This window comes from Marmota marmota, unplaced genomic scaffold (genome assembly GCF_001458135.2).
Source record: "Marmota marmota marmota unplaced genomic scaffold, marMar, whole genome shotgun sequence".
NCBI classification, from domain to species: Eukaryota; Metazoa; Chordata; class Mammalia; order Rodentia; family Sciuridae; genus Marmota; species Marmota marmota.
The window spans coordinates 57131259-57148317 of record NW_026000037.1 but is presented as its reverse complement, the minus strand read 5'-3'; the positions used below and the strand labels follow the sequence as shown (position 1 = coordinate 57148317).

Here is a 17059-nt window from a genome sequence, read left to right as displayed (position 1 = left end):
GGAGGATGGGAAAGGCAGCGGAGCACAACAGACACTAGTATGGCAATATGTAAATCAATGGATGTGTAACTGATGTGATTCTGCAATCTGTGTATGGGGTGAAGGTGGGAGTTCATAACCCACTTGAATCAAAGTGTGGAATATGATATGTCAAGAAATTTGTAATGTTTTGAACAACCCACAATAAAAAATTAAAAAAAAAAAAAGAATTCAGACAAGTCTTGGGTTGATGAAAGGTCTCTCGTATATTTACATAGTCATAAGGTTCTCCTGAATACAGAGTGGATCCGAAAGAGGGAACCAGTCTTAAAACAATCAGTAGAAGGGATATTCTAGATAAAACCACTGTCTGCCTAACTCAGGACACTTTCCTCCTATAAAACTGATTTACACAATAATGTAAATCATTTGGAGCTGACTGAGCAAGCTCACTTAGCCCAGATGGCAAATGTCCTGCCTAGTCCTTGTGAGTGGAGCTCGTTGGCCTTCAAGTTCCATGAATAAGCTTTGCACATTGTGTTGCAGGTCCCCAGCCATGACAGCTGAGCAGGTTTCCAGGGATGCCAACCAAAACTTGAGAAATAAAACATGCATTGAGTGAACCCTGTGTGAGATCATTGTCCTGTACTAAATGCTTTACCTACATTACGTCAGTGAACTCTCAAAATGACAATATGAAGTAAGTTCTACTATTAGTCCCATTCTACATATGAGAAAATGAAGACTGAGAGATTTCCAAGATTTTGGGTAAGTTTTCCAGAGTCTTGCAGCCTAGCAGTTCTGATTCCTAAATGTGACTTCTCAAACATTAAACATTATATACCACCAAGTTATGTGGTTTGATATAACTTATAAAATCAAAGTCTGAAGCATAGTATTATTAAAAAGATTTGCCTCATCTGTCAACTGAATTTACTCTAGGATAAAGACATAGACTCCAAAAGTCCCGTAAATCATCCAGATCTCAGCAAAAAAAAAAAAAAGAAAAGAAAACCTGAAAAAATTTCTCCAGGTCTCAGTAAGTGCTCACTATTTGCATTCTGAAACCTCAGAAGTGCTTAGACTTATTATCTTCCTGACAAGGCTTTTTGTCAAGAATTTTTACTGCTACCAAGTGATACATTCATCCCTTAAGAAGGGTGCCTACAGCATCACCCCTCTCAAAAGCCCTTGTGGCACTGAACAGGAAAGCAAGCCTGGTATTGCAAACAGGCCTGAGCAGCCATGCTGCCTGTGTTGGAGCTGGCTGGGTTCAGGACACCCCTCTCCCCACCAGGACATGGCACCTTGGCCTTTGGAAGAGCAGAAACAGGAAGACTACTCCCTGCTTTTTGCTTTTCTTTTCTGAAGCAGTCCACAAAGGTCACTCTCTCACCGTTTTCCCTAAGGCCTTCATATGGCCAGTGTCTTATCTTATACCAGAAGGAAACAATGTCACACAGGGACACCAAGAAGGATCTAAATAAATTGCCCCCAGTGTATTAGCACAGGTCAACCTTTTTGCCTTCCAATGATACCTCTGCACAACTTTCTGTAAAAACACACAGATTGTTCCTTTGGGACTTCATTTCTGAAGGCTCTCTGTCATGTAAAACTTACATTAAATAAATGTGCATGCTTTTTTCTCAGGAATCTGTCTTTGTCATGAGGGTCTCAGTTATGTACCTTATGACAAATGAGGAAAAGATATTACTTTTTCTCGCTTACAGGGCACAGCTTCATCGAGGGCTGCTTTTTGCTCTTTTATCTTGGATAAGGATAAGACAAAGACGATCGGAGGTTGTTTTTAAAATTATTGTTGCCCTTCATATTTTGGGATGCCTTAATTTGAATTCCAACTTACTTCCTTTCCAAGTAAAAAAGAATCTATGGTCATTTTCATCTTACCTATACATAATAATAATGTTATTATTATTTTAATGATGTAAATATACTAGAAGGCATACTTCTCATCTGGGCAGGGCCTGTAAAGCAGCAGATACTGCAGGAAGAGAGAAAACACAGTTGGATGGTTCGGAAGGTAGGTGAAATGTCCTGGCAGGCTCCCGCAGTCAAAAAATCAAATAAGGGGAAAGAGGGGAATCTGGGCTAGAGGAATACTGTACAGGAGTCTTTAATCTTTTTGCATCATGATCTCTTTTAGAATCAGGTGGAAGCCAATAACTCCAGAACAAACAAACAAACAAACAAACAAAACCACCCCATTTCAGTCCATCTTCATCTCTCGTGCATTCTATAATTGCAAATTTGCCCCCTTGCTAACATTTATTTGTAACCCCCATAAGTCAATGCTCACAAAGCAGTGAAAACTTTGAGTCTCCAAATGTACAAGTTTCCAACTAAAGTCAAAAAGGGTGATGTTTCAGCTCTGCTCCTATAAATGAGTGTCTATTTTTGATGTCTATTTAACTGCCTCACTTTTGCACTTATTTGTGTTTTGTTGGTGCTGTTTGAAATGGTCCCCAGGTATAATGCAGAAGCACCTGTTCACCATTCCTAAGCCCAATAAGGTTGCATGGTGCCTCACGGAAAAGGTACATGTTCCTTGAGCTTTACTTGGGCATGAGTTTTTGTGCAGTTGGCTGAGTTCCATGTCACAAATGCTGCAATAGAAGTGCTCTTTTACATAAAGGAATGCTGGATATAATTAATTATTTACCAGAAATATATAGTAAAGCAGGTAGCATTAAACCAAAACATAGAAAATGAGACTATGCATTGACCTGTTGACTCTGACCAGTGTCTCTCAGGAACCTTACCCTCTATTTCCCCAAGGAGCAATGGGTCAGTGTTTGCTGATTCAGTGACTGCAGTGACTTACAGACTAGGACTTTCAGAAATACTGAGAATTGGCTGCATTTAATATAAACAAAAGTTTAAGTGTAAGATCAGGAGACTCTGAGAACCCCTCCATGCTTCAATAATATGAAATAGAAAGTTCCAGAAATAAACAATTCACAAGTTTTCAATTGTGCACCATTATAGACTGCCATCCTTCTTGGTCCTGCACAGGATATGAATCAACTTATGTAAGTCCATTCTAGGGATCCACATAACCCCTGTTAAATAATATTCTCCCATGAAGTAGCAAGGTTGAAATGTAGGACATAAAAAAAAAAAGAAAATTCAGAGATGTGACCTGTTTATTTTTCTATCAAAATAACTGTTTTGGGGGTTACTACATAGTCTTCTCTGATCATTGGGGGATATATCCAAAGACCCCCCAGTGGATGCTGAAACTGTGGATACTACCACAACCCACATATCATGCTTTTTCCTATACATAACTATGATAAAGTTTAATTTATTTATTGGGCACATTTAAAGATTTAAGCCTGTTTTAGTCAGCTCTTTCATTGCTGTGACTAAAACACCTGACCAGCATAACTTTAGAGGAGGAAAAATTTTATTGCTCACAGTTTCAGAAGTCTCAGTCCATGGACAGCAGGCTCCATTCCTCAGGATTCAAGGTGAAGCTGAACATCATGGTGGAAGAGTGTGGCAGAGAGAAGCAGCTCACATGATGATCAGGAAGCAGAGCCAGAGCTCCACTTGCCAGATACAAATATATATCCCAAAGCCATGACCCCAGTGCTCACCTCCTCCAGCTACACCCTACCTGCCTTCAAATACCACCCTAATTAATCCCATTAGGTGATTAATTCACTATTTGGGTTAAGGCTCTCATAACCTAACCATTTCTCTTCTGAACCTTCTTGCATTGTCTCACACATGAGCTTTTAGGGGATAGCTCACATCCAAACCATAACAAACCCATAACAAATAATAAAATCGAGTACTTATGATAATATACTTTAAAAAATGATTACTCTTGTCTTTTCACTTAAAGGAAGTATTTTACAGCCTCTCCTGGGCATATTCAAATTACAAACATCATTACTCATGCTTTGGGGCTATTAGATTAAAATAAAGATTACTTGAACACAAATCCTCATTCAAGTACTGTGATACCATGACAGTTGATCTGATAACTGAGGTAACTACCGAGTACCTAATGTGCGAGTAGAATATACTGTATGGAAACGCTGGACCAAGGGATGATTCATATCCTGAGCAGGACCAAGAGGGATGGCCTACTACTTAGAATGATGCACAATTTAACACTTATGAATTGTTCATTTTTGAATACTCCATTTCATGTTTTTTGACCATGGTTGACTACAAGTAACTGAAATCATGGAAAGCTAAACCACAAATCAGGAGGATTACTATATATGCAATGAATATCAACCAGGCATCCCTTGATATCCTGGCTAACCATTAGCTGGTAGGGCAGAATTGTTTTTTTTAAAAAAAGCATACTTTACAGCTGAATATTTATGAACCCTCTAACCCCCTACACACATACACACCCAGACAAAGTATAGAACTCATGTTTCAGAGAGCAGAGCAGAACAATAGGAAAGAGTTAGATTTCTTTCCTCCCTGTTGATTTTATTTTATCACTGGTATCCTCCTCTGCAGGCTGGCAACAGCCTCAAGGACATATGTTTTATCTCTTTCAAGGTGGATTTTATTTTCAATTGTCATTATCTTGTATCTTAAGTGGTCTTTCTGAGAATCAGAATCGTATAGATTCTATGATGTTCTTTTTTTTTTTTTTTCACATTTCCTAATACCTGATTTCCCATATAGCTTCAAACTCTCTACCATACTACCAGACTGCCCAGACAGTGGGCTGAATGAAGGGAACTAACGCCATCCACGGCAGCTTTATCTGCAGGGTAGGAACAACCGCTCTCCCCCACACCCACACATCATTGGTGCGAATTTTCTGCTCACCTTAGCTCTCCCCGAACTGAAATGTGGAGGCAAAGATCTTGAGGCTGCTATTATCTTGGCTCTTGTCTGGGCCAAATTACCTGAGCAAAAAAAGATAAAAAACTTAAATTGAAGGAAAAGTTAAGATACTAGATCATGAGTGATTTCTCCCTTTGTGTTCTTATCTTTTTAAAAAAACTTTTCAAATGATCTATTCTGAATTTGAAAAAAATTTGAATTTTGTAACTTCAATTATATCAATTATAATAATTACCTTTAGACTGTAAGTAATTTTAAATAATTTATAAATACAATTTATAATGTAAATTGTATTTGCATTAGTTTTACAAGCAACAAAAGTATCCAATTTACAGACTTAGAAGGAAATTACTTCAACATAATAAAGAATATGTATGAAAAGCCTACACCTAATATCATGCTCAACAGTGAAAAAATGCAAGCTTTTCTTCTAAGATCAGGAATGTCTAAGTAGTACACTCACTACTTCTATTTAACATAATACTAGAAGTCCTAGCTAGAAGAAGTAAGCAAGAAAAAGAAAGAAAATCATCTAAATCAGAAAAATAAGTAAAATTATTCAAGATTATGTCATCACAGATAACATAATCTTATGGAAACCCTGAAGAGTCCACATTAAGAAGATAGTGTCAACACTAATAAATGAGTTTAACAAATATGCATTATAGAAAATCAACCTACAAAAATCAGTCATATTGCTCTACAATAACAATAGACTAGATGAAAAACTTAAGAAAATAATTCAATTTGCAATAACATAAAAAAGAATATAAATACTTAAGCATAAATTTAACCAAACTGCAAATTCAATATGATCCCTAACAAAATTTCAATGATATTTTTGCAGAAATAGAGAAAAAAAATCTCAAAATTTGTTTGGAACCACAAAGGGTCTCAAAAGCTGAAATGATCTTGAGAAAGATAAAAACTGGAGGCTTTACATTTCCTGACTTCAAAACACATTACAAAGCTATAGTAATCAACACAGTGTAGTACTAGCATAAAGACAGACACATAGACCAATGAAACAGAGTGCCCAGAAATAAATCCACATATCTATGACCAATGATCCTTGACAAGGGTGCTGAGACTACAAAATGAGGGGAGGGTCTGCATGCTAAAGAATGAAAATGAATTCTTATATTATACACAGAAATAAATTAAAAATGAATTAAAGACTTAAGCATGAGGCTGGACACAATAAAACTCTTAGAAGAAAACAAAGAAGAGAAGTCTCATGAGACTGGTCTTGGTGATGGGATTTTGGATATGACACAAACAGCGCAAGCAACAATAGACAAGTTAGGCTACATGAAAGCAATGCTTTTGTGCAGCCAAGGCAAAATCTACAGGGTGAGAGAAAACATTTGCAAGTCACATATCAGATTGGGGTAAATATTCAAAAGACATAGGCACACCTACAATTCAATAGCAAAAAAAAAAAAAAAAAAAAGTAACCCAATTGAAATATGGGCAAAGGAATTGCATCGACATATCTCCACAGAAAGCATATATGGCCTCAAAGGTATGTGAAAAGATGTTCAATATCACTAATACTAAGGAAATTAAAATCAACTCATAATGAAATATTACATCATGGCTGTTAAGATAGCCAGTTATAAAAATAAAGCTTAAAAAATAGAAAATTACAAATGTTGAAGGTGTGGAAAAATTGAACCTTTTACACTGTTGGTATAGAAAACATAGTATGGCAGTTCTTCAAAAATTAATAAGAGATCTACCAAATCATCCAGAAATCTCACTTGAGTATTTATCTCAAATCCTTGAGAACAAGATCTTGAAGAGAGATTCGCATTCCATATGCATTGCACCATTATTCACTATTATGCAGAGGTGGAAACAAATAAGTGTTCCTTATCAGATGAATGGATAGAGGAAAATGTGGCATATACATACAATGGAATATTATTCAGCCTTAAAAAAGAAGGAAATTCTGTCATCTGTTAAACATAGATAAATCTGAAAGCTTTAGATTTATTTCAGTGAAAGAAACCCATCACAGAAGAACAAATATTTTATGACTCCACTCAGATGAGGTATCTGAGGTTGTCAAACTCGCAGAAACTGAGAATAGAATGCTGACTGCCAGGGGCTGGGGCAAGAGGAAATGGGAATTACTGTGTGATGGGTACATAGTACAGTCATGCAGGCTTTAGAGACCTGCTTACAATAACACACATGTGGCTAAGGATATTGCACACTTAATAATACATTAGAAAGGGAGATTTCATGCTATGTGATTTTTACTACCCAAAAAAAAGCAGAGCCTGGCTACTCATTGAAAGATATGAATATGAATATGAATATGGAGAAAAAAGATGCTGGTGGGAATTTTCCCATTAAGAAGCTGGCTGACAGGGAAGGCCACTGTGAAGATTTGAGACAGGGGCACTGATTTCTCAGATGAAGTAGTAAGGGTCCTGTAGGGGAGGAAAAAAGACTTTTCTCCTCAGCCATCCTAGTTTCATGGCTGAGGCCCCCAGAACAAAAGAAAAACATGCAAATGTAATTAACATAAGTTTTATATAACACTGGGAGACTTAATAAAGAAATGAAATAGAAAGTGTGAAGAAATATGATAGGAAAAAGAATATGCTCTAATAGTGTAGGTCAAACATCCCTAATCTGAAATTCAAAATGCTCCTAAACCTGAAATTTTTGAGGGCTGATCTTATGCTACAAGTTGAGAATCTGCCCCCTTAAACTTTGTTCCATGCACAAAGTTGTTGTTGAGATTATTTTTATTGTTATTGATGCTAGGGATTGAGACCAGGGCCTGGCAAATGTTAAGCATGGGATCTACCACTGAGCCCCATTCACAAAATTATTTAAATTTATTGTGTAAAAAAGAGGGTGGGGTTGTAGTTCAAAAGGTAGAGTGTTTGCCTAGCATGTGCAAGACTCTGGATTCAATCCCTTGCACCATACACTCTCTCACACACACACACATATACACACACACACATACAAATATATATACATATGTAAAATATTTATCATAACATATAAACATATTCTATGTTATAATATTTATATCATGTATATATTGACATGAATAAACGTATATCAATATATTTATATCATTCATATTAATACCTACATATATATCAGTATAAATTTATTATTATATAAGTGTATGTGACATACAAATATACATACATAATATAAAATTACCTCCACACCATTTGTATGAGGTTTTTGTGAAACATGAATGAATTTTGTCTTTAGACTTGGGTCCCATGCCCAAGGTATCTCATTATGCATATGCAAATATTCACAAGTTAAAAAAATAAACATTCAAAATCTTAAACATGTCTGGTCCCAAGCATTTTGGATAAGGGATATTCAATCTATATACAACTATTTGTTGTGAACAATTGACATAGATCTCAAAGCAAGAATAGAAAGCAAGAGAAGTCCAAGGAATCTCACCGAGTAGTCAAATAAAAAAGAAGAGAGAGAGAGAAGATAAATGAAGGGTGCTGCTGCTTTTACCTTTGAAGGCTCAGAGTGTCCTCTCAGACTCTCTTCTCCCCTCCTGGCTACCACCTACCATTTATCAGACCAAGTGTGTGAAGAGATTTGTTTGCATTTTTACCCACAGTGTCATTTGATTCTGAAGCAAAATAAAAAGTTGTCAAAGAAAGGAAATGCTGCAATTTGTGCATATGCAAGATGCTCAAGATTTCAAAGTTTTAGCGAGTCTAGCACAAAGATGTCCAAATGTTTTCTCTGGCGATATCTTCAGAGGCTAAACTGTGATTAATAGCCCAGAAAGAACCCTTTGAAGCAGGATTGGTGACATCAAAGTCGTAATCCAGGGGTGGCAGGAGCTCTATAATGAGTGGGAAGCATTTTAACACATTTCAAAGGATTTACAGCATGAATAAACAATAGACCTCAGCAGATGCGCCACACACACCTTCCAGAAACATAACCTATAAGAAGTTTCCATTTTAATTTAAATGTAAATACAGTGTTCACACTCCTTTCAAATGTTAAGCATCCTCCCTGCTTCACCCCCAGATAGCCTCTTCCTGGCTAAGCACCCCTCCTGGCCCAGAACCCCCTCCTCCTGCAATTCTCAGAAATTGTGACTATATCTGTGGAAAGAGAACACGGAAGTCAGAGGCCTCTGGTGGAATTTACATCTTATGCAAGGAACTGGGTTAAGAGAGAATCTGAAAGGGAGCTTACAGGCAACCCCACATGCTTTCCCTACTTCCATCTTAAAGGGAAAGAGATAGGGGATCTGAAGACAGAGCTGGTGCTTTTAAAAGATGGCAATTTCCCACCTTCTTCCTAAGATTTTCATCTCTGGGCAAACACTTGGCACTGTCATTTCATCTTTAGTTGTTTCTTAAAAATTGCCCCCAAATGTTGGACTGTTGTTTTAAATAATCTAGGGTTGACTTTAGTCTCTCTCTGCTGCCCCCTCTGGGCTGACCTGACTCGGTGCAGGGCACTGGTGAGTAGATAGACATTCATTTGGGAAGTTGTCCTATTCTCTCTCCAAACAGGAAATACTAATCTATGATTGCAGAGTAATGCTGAAATGTCAAAAAAAGATGTTTCAAATTGCTACAAATACAAGGAGCTGTAAAAAAATTCAAATCTTCAGGTCGTGTTATAAGATTAAGTCATCTAAGTAGACTGGAGGATTAAAACTCTTACCTCACAGTTAGCTTAGATACCAAGAATGGACATCATATCTTATTGTCCACATTATAATAACTATAATACTATTCCTGCCTCCATTAGCATCATTAGCATGAACTTTTTTTTTTTTTTGGCGGGGGGTGGCGGTCGTGGGGTGGGGGAGAGTGTTCCTGCCCAGGCAAATAATGATTATTCACTTCCTGAAAGACTCAACAACTCTTCCATAGAAAGTGTCATCTACTACTTAAAAAAATTTTTAAAAAGAAGAAAGAAAAATATCGACTGTTAGTTGATGCACTGTGGTTCTATGAATTCTTCTTTCAAAACCCTTGCCTTCCTGATTCCAGCAATCCCGGACTGCTATAGTGTGACCCTTACCCAATCCTAATTAAAGGCGCTCACTAAGAAAGATCTGCCTAAATCAAAAGGGGCTGTGAAGGGAAGGAATCAAGAATATATGAGAGAGTTGGTAATGTAGTTTTATTTCTCAAAAAATTCTGACTTTGGCTTCCTTTCTCCAAGGCACTGGCAAAAGTTTGAGAGGTGGTCTCCCTCGCTGCTGTAAGCAAAAAACTGTGCTTTGTCTCATAGAGAGGTTGGGTTAGGACAGACCTATGCCATAATAATACTTGCAGTGATTGAAATATTGTGGCTAGCAAAATGCAAGGCGTTTAATTCAGTAGTTCTGTTAAAACACATTATAGAGCCAGGAAGTTCCCAGCAGCTCAGAGGCTGAAGCAGGAGGATCACGAGCTCAAAGCCAGCCTTAGCAATTTAGTGAGGCCCTGTCTGTAAATAAAATATTAAAAGGACTTGGAGATGTGGCTCAGGGGTCAAGTGCCCCTTGGTTCAATTTCCCGTACCAAAAAAACCAAAAAAACAAAATCACACTATAGAATTTTGCATGTTAAAAAAAATTTTAGTTCATCTTTACATAACCATCTATCCTAAATCTATAACAAGGACTTGCTCAGATTTGATATTAAAGAAACTTAAGATAGCCATAAAATATGACAGAGCTGCAGGAGGCCAACTAGAAGAAAATGTATGATGTTAGATTTCTGTCTTGCCGTGTTTACTTTTCCTCCTGACACTTATCTGTGGCTCTAAGGGTTAATGTTAATAAGTGGGTAGAGCCGGAAGAGTTCCTAGTCCACATGGACACAGCTTAATCTCTCATGACAAGAACATGGATGATTTATACAGAGAAAAGGGGCTGTGGTTTTGTGAAGGAAGGAATCAAGAATACATAAGAGGGCTGGTGATATAGCTTGGTGGTAGAAGGCTTGCCTGGCATGTTCCAGGGGTCCTGGGGTCTAGCTTCAGTACAGTGGGGGAGGGGGAATAACCCTTTCTCCCATCTGATCTATTAAAGGAAGAAATGCACAGATAACAAGTCCATTCTTTTCTAAATACATAACTTTGCTTTTATCATGCACGTGGGAAATTTAAAGACCAAAGAAACACCTTCTCCATTTTGGTATTGCTTTCTAATTGGCAGTTGTAAGAAATTGCTACATAATTACCACATCCAAACTATCTGCTTGAAGGATTATTATTATTATTATTAAGAAAGTAAATAATATCTTAAAAGATTTGTGACCCAGAAATCTCAAATTACAAAGCTGGAGAAAAACTAGTAATTTTTTCCTCCCTCCTTAAGCCTTAAAACTTATAAATAGGATATCTGCCCAGCAAACAATTGGTCTAGTCCCAGACTGTTACCAGGACGTAAGCAGGTTTTCTTTCCTGACACAGTAAATAGTGAATCACTGTTTTCTGTATTTTTTTGCTACAACAGCAGAAGTTGCCAATTCAGTCTGCCTTAATGACAAGAATTTCCTCTTAGAACCAAATGAAGGATGTTCATCCCCTTCTTTAATTTTATTGTTTTATTTTAGTTTTAGTTTTAGTTCTAATCTGTTATTGGAACAAGGGTTGTTTTACCACTGAGCTACATTCCCAGTCTTTTTATTTTTTGTTTTGAGCTAGGGTTTTACTGGGACTTTATTAATTGCTAAGGCTGGCCTTGAACTTAAAATCCTCCTGCCTCAGTTTCCCAAACCAATGGAATTACAGGCATGCACCACCATGCCTAAATCCTCCCCTTGATTGCTTGATTTTGGTGGTGTTTGCTTGGGAAAACATGGCTGCCACAGGACATAATGGATGATCACAAATGTACTATAGCCCAGACTGCTGACATCTGCCTAAGATCTACCCAAGAGAATCTGACTCACTCCAACAAATGAAAAGAAATCCGGATATCCACATCTGTCAGCATTCATATGTCACTGAGGTATGCAAATGGCATATTCCAGTGTCAGAGCAACAATACTTGTAAAAAATATATTAAGGGTCTCCTATGAGTCCTTCTTTTTTCTGGAATTGAACCTAGGGGTACTTTACCACTGAGTTAAAGTTTTTTTTGTTTTGTTTTGTTTTTAATCTTAAGACAGGTCCTTGCTAAGTTGCCCAAGCTGGCCTCAAACTTGCAATCCTCCTGTCTCAGTCTCCTGAGTAGCTGGAATTACAAGTGTGTATCACCACACCCAGCTGCTTCTATGGATCTTGTTGTTGTTGTTTTTTCCTCAAGGAGGGACAGCCTAGAGAAACTGTTAATGGAAGGAGATAAGACTTTAAAACAATTCATTGCAATTTGGAGCAGAACGTATTCTAATAAAACTCTGAATAAAATGACACAACAGAAGGTAAGATTTCCTGAGAGAATGAGAAAAGACCCTGAAGAGTTGGCAATGGACGAGCTACACTTTGAAGGCTTAACAGGAGTTTGACAGGAGAGAGAATAGATTTTATTTGAAAGACGTGAGCAAGAAAGATGCAGAGTGACAATCTGGAAGTTCCAGAGGGTTCCAGAGAGGTTGTATGGCAAAATCCCAGGAAGCATCTCATTTTAAAACTAGACATTTAATAATAACATTAAAACATTCATTATTTTACCCCTGTAAGCATAAACACAAGCAATTCTTTATCAATGAAAATAGTGGGCAGTTTGGGGGGGGGGGAGAAATCACAGAAAAGGAAGAGTTTGCTTAGGCATCATAAATCACTCGAGGAACCATGAACAAAAGCTTTGCTTCACTCTTCCAGTGGCCTTTAGGCAGAATGTCCAGTCATTGTGTAGCTAAAGGTAAGTGATTTGGCTACAAGCTACTAGGGCACTCGTGCCAGTTAATTTGTATGCAGTGCTAATGATTCCAAAGTCTTCAGTCTATCTCATGAGTTAGGTAGTTACACATAAAGAAGGTGAAAAACCAGCCTCTACCTCAGAGCAAAGCCTGTCCAAGGAAGGGACATCACCTTTGTCCTTGCACTCCTAGGCACATTCCCACCCTGCTAAGTGGTTTATCTACAAATAACAGGAGAGATCTGCTGCGCCAGGTGTCCCTGACTCAGTCAGGCTAGGTGGAGACCCATAGTAACCCCCTAGCAGCCACCAATCAGCATGAGACAGGGAAATACCTGGGATGCCAGATGACCCTCCCAGTAGTTTATGGTGGTTGATAACATGTTGGGAAACCATGTAGTTCAGCACATATACCCCCTCTTGTCTTAAACCAATCAGTTCAAACGAATCCCCCTTTTGTAGTAACCAATCACCCCTACCCAACTTGTTCCCGCCAGTGAATGTGCTAATCCTGTTTTAGAGTTGTTATTTGATTTTCCCGCGGTGTGTGATGATTTGCTAAGAGATGCTATGATGTATGTGAAGTCCCTGCCTTCTCCAAAGAATGTATAAAACTGCTGCAAACCCTGGGCTCGGGGCCTCTCAGCGTCACCAGTTGCTGTGTGTGCGTGCGGAGGACCGAGCTAACTCACAATAAACACCTCTTTGCTGTTTACATCGATCTTGGTCTCTGGTGGTCTTTTGGGGGTCCCGAATTCGAGCATAACAAAGGAACATTTCATATCCTAAGACTAGCATCCTAAATAAAATGTCCAGGCAGGAGAGAATAAATATTACTGAGGATAAACATTAAAAAAAAACTATCCCTAAAAATTCTGCTCAACACACCTTATCTACTGATAGGGGGAGAGGGGTGAGTACCACGACTCCCCCAAACACCTATGCATCCTATGTTTTCAATTAAGACACCAAGAGTTACATGAAGCTTCAGAAAACAAGACAGTGTTAGCTTCCCATTATGCAGGTTGGCAATTCAGTGCCTGGAAATGTAAACACTACCTTGGACCTCCATCTTTAGCATGGAAGCAATGGAAAGAACCCTAGACTTGAAACTGAGAAATAGATTCTTATCTCAGTCCTGCCATCGACTTAAGGTCCCGCTTGTATTACATATTACAGGGGAGTTTGAGTAAATCGGTGTTTTCTGCTCATGTACCATAGCATTCTGCCTTGTGGCCGGAGTGCACACATTTTGGGTCTGCACAACTTCATCTAGATCAAGGTTGGGGGGTATGGTGTCAAGAAGGGTGGAATCTGTGGGAGGGAACTTCAAGGAACAACATAAGGTCATTCTGCTGCCAAACAAAGATTGTGTAACACCTGAGGCCAGGACATGTGGGAGCTTTACTTGGTTGTAAATGAGAGGGCTATTCAAGGCAGTAAACAGTACTTCTGAAAAAGCAACATCACGCCCAACAACAAGAAAACTAGTGAGGGTACTAATTGTTGGTGCCACAGGGCACGGTGGTGCATGCATAATCCCAGCAAGGCTGAAGCAGGGGATTGACAGTTCAAGGCCAGGCTGGGCAATTTAGTGAGAGCCTGTCTCAAAACAAAAGTAAAAAAGGCTGCATATGTAGCTCAGTGGTAGAGTACCCCGGTTCCATTCCCAGTACTAAAAAAAAAAAAAAAAAAAAATTGTGGATGCAAATTGGAATAAAAAAAAAGTTGAGTAATGGAGTAATGATATGCTTCTATTCAGCTTTGAAATTCTATCTATGGTTGTGAAAAATATTCTGAAAGACCCCTGAGTTGGGGGTAATAAGAAAAAATAAAACTAAAATCTGCAGAATGTATTATTTCTTAGACTTTAGATAGGTGACAGAAGGGGGAGGGGCTTATATAAATTGAGAAAACTTAGATAATGGTTTTTCTGAGAAAATGTAGATGGTTTTACCAAAGCCTGGATATTTGATTTGTCAATGGTCTCGTCACAGCTGACCAGGAGCAAGCAGTAATGCTGTCTCTATGGTCTCTTCAGCTATTATACCTTGTCCCTCACTTTGCTATGGTGGCTAAATTGAATTTATTCAGCTTTCTAATTTTTATATCTCTCCTGTTCCTTAGCACATGAGGAAGGGGACACAGGTTTAGTTTTTGCTTCCTCTTAAAAATGTTTTTAAGATAAATGAATTCAAGGTTTGCATCTTCAACAATAGATACTTCATAGTATCTATTCTCCTAGTAAAAATTATGCCTCTTTCAATTTGGATATTAGCAAATATTAGCCATTTTTAAAAATTGAGTACTTATGCAAAGATAACTGCCAATTATATGACCCTTTTTTCTACTGAATCCCTGAAAGCAGCCCAAATTTGCTTTTGATCTGTAGATCAAGTTTAATTTTAACATTTATCAGTTCTTCTGCTTCATACCTAGGAAAGACAACTCCATATCATTAACTCCTTTATAAAAGTGCCTAGTATGAGATACAGGTATATATCCTTGAGAAAAACTACAGCAACTTGAGAACCCAGAAGTCAGAAGTAGCATACTGAGAAAGGCAGCATTCTACAGAAAACAAAACTGGCAACATGCCTGTTAACCAGCATCATTCATAGCTACAAAGCAGTGGTTTTCCCATTTACTTTGGAGGCTAAGGCAGGAGAATCTCTAAATTCATAGCCAGCCTAGGCAACTTAGCAAGACTCTGTCTCAAAATAAAAAGGGTTGGGGATATAGCTCAGAGTTAGAACACTTGTCTAGCATGCACAAAGCCCAGGAGAAAAAAAAAATCAGTAATCAATTACAACCTAAGTCCATAAGATAAGACTTTATAAAGTTTTAAAACTCAGTTATTCTGAATACTATATCACAATTCTATAAAACCAAGTTCTCAAAAAAGTGAGCCCATACTTGAGAAATAATGTAACTTTTATTTATTTATTTATTTTTTTAATTGGTTGTTCAAAACATTATAAAACTCTTCACATATCATATTTCATACATTAGATTCAAGTGGGTTATGAACTCCCATTTTTACCCCAAATACAGATTGCAGAATCACATCAGTTACACATCCACATTTTTACATAATGCCATATTAGTAACTGTTGTGTAACTTTTATTTTTTAAAAGTTATATTAACTTGGGCTGAGGGTTGTAGCTCAGCAGTAGAGCATTCGCCTAGCGCATGCGAGGCCCTGGGTTCGATCCTCAGCACCACATATAAATAAATAAAAAGAAAGGTATTGTGTCCAACTACAAATAAAAATAAATATTAAAAAAAGTTGCATTAACTTGGTTTCTTTTTTTTCTTCTTCTTCTTCTTTTTGGTGGTGGTGGGGGCACGGATAGGGTACTGAGAATTGAACCCAGGGGCATTTTATCACTGAGCTACATTCCCAGTCCTTTTTTATTTTTCATTTTGAGACAGGGTCTCACAAAGTCTTGCTAAGTTGCTGAGGCTGGCCCCAAATTTGTGATCCTCTGGCTCCAGCCTCAAAGTTGCTGGGTTTACAGTCTTACACCATTGCTTGCACCCAGCTTAACTTCATTCACTAACATACCTACAAGATTCAGTGAAAGAAGACTTTCTGGGCACTTTGTGAATTGGTAAACAAACAAAAAAACCCAAACACACACTTCTCTCTCTCTTTCCCTCTCTTTCTGGATGATATATCGATAAATAGATACACACATGCACTCTGTACATATATATAGTATACGAGAAAACTTATCTTCTGTAACTTCATATCTATAAGGTTTGAGGAATGTGTGTGCATGGCTGTCCAGAAAACCTCTGGCAGTGTAGGATGTATAGACCACAAGTCTTATAGCAGGTGCTGATTTTAAAAACTTTCTAAAGTCTTATCTTACAGATTTAGGATGTAATTAATTACTGTCTCCACCCCTCCCTCCACCCCTCGGGCCTTGTGCATGCTAGGCAAGTGTTCTACCTCTGAGCTATATCCCCAGTCCATTTTATTTTGGGAAAGGATCTTACTAAGTTGCCTAGGCTGGCCATGAATTTAATGATCCTGCTGCCTCAGCCTCCCAAGTAGCTGGGACTAAAGGTGTGTGCCACTGCGTGGGGCTCTGACTAGAATCTATTAAGGCCAGCAACATTTATTTATCTGAGGAAGGTATTCTACAAGCACCATAACTGTCTGCTAATTATCCAGCTGCAGCTCTATGCACTCATGTCTGGATTCTATCAAGTCAAACTACTTTATATTGGTATTAACCTCTAAATGGTACATGGATTCCTTTTAGAAGTCACAAGCTCTTGGAAGCCAGTCACCAAGTATCTATTTCTTTTCCCATTTATTAATTTTAAAAAAATATTTCTTCAGGGCTGGGGATATAGCTTAGTGGTAAAGCATTTGCCTAATATGCTTGAAGCCCTGG

At 38.0% G+C, this 17059-nt stretch overlaps 1 protein-coding gene across 1 annotated transcript in view; it reads right to left on the bottom strand.

Annotated features, from left to right (window-relative positions):
• Myo3b (myosin IIIB) overlaps positions 1 to 17059 on the bottom strand; it is a 425075-nt gene that overhangs the window by 195482 nt on the left and 212534 nt on the right. Inside the window, exon 22 of the mRNA XM_015478942.2 lies at positions 4804 to 4883. Within this exon, the coding sequence (XP_015334428.2) occupies positions 4804 to 4883 (80 nt within the window). The remainder of the gene's footprint in view (positions 1 to 4803; positions 4884 to 17059) is intronic.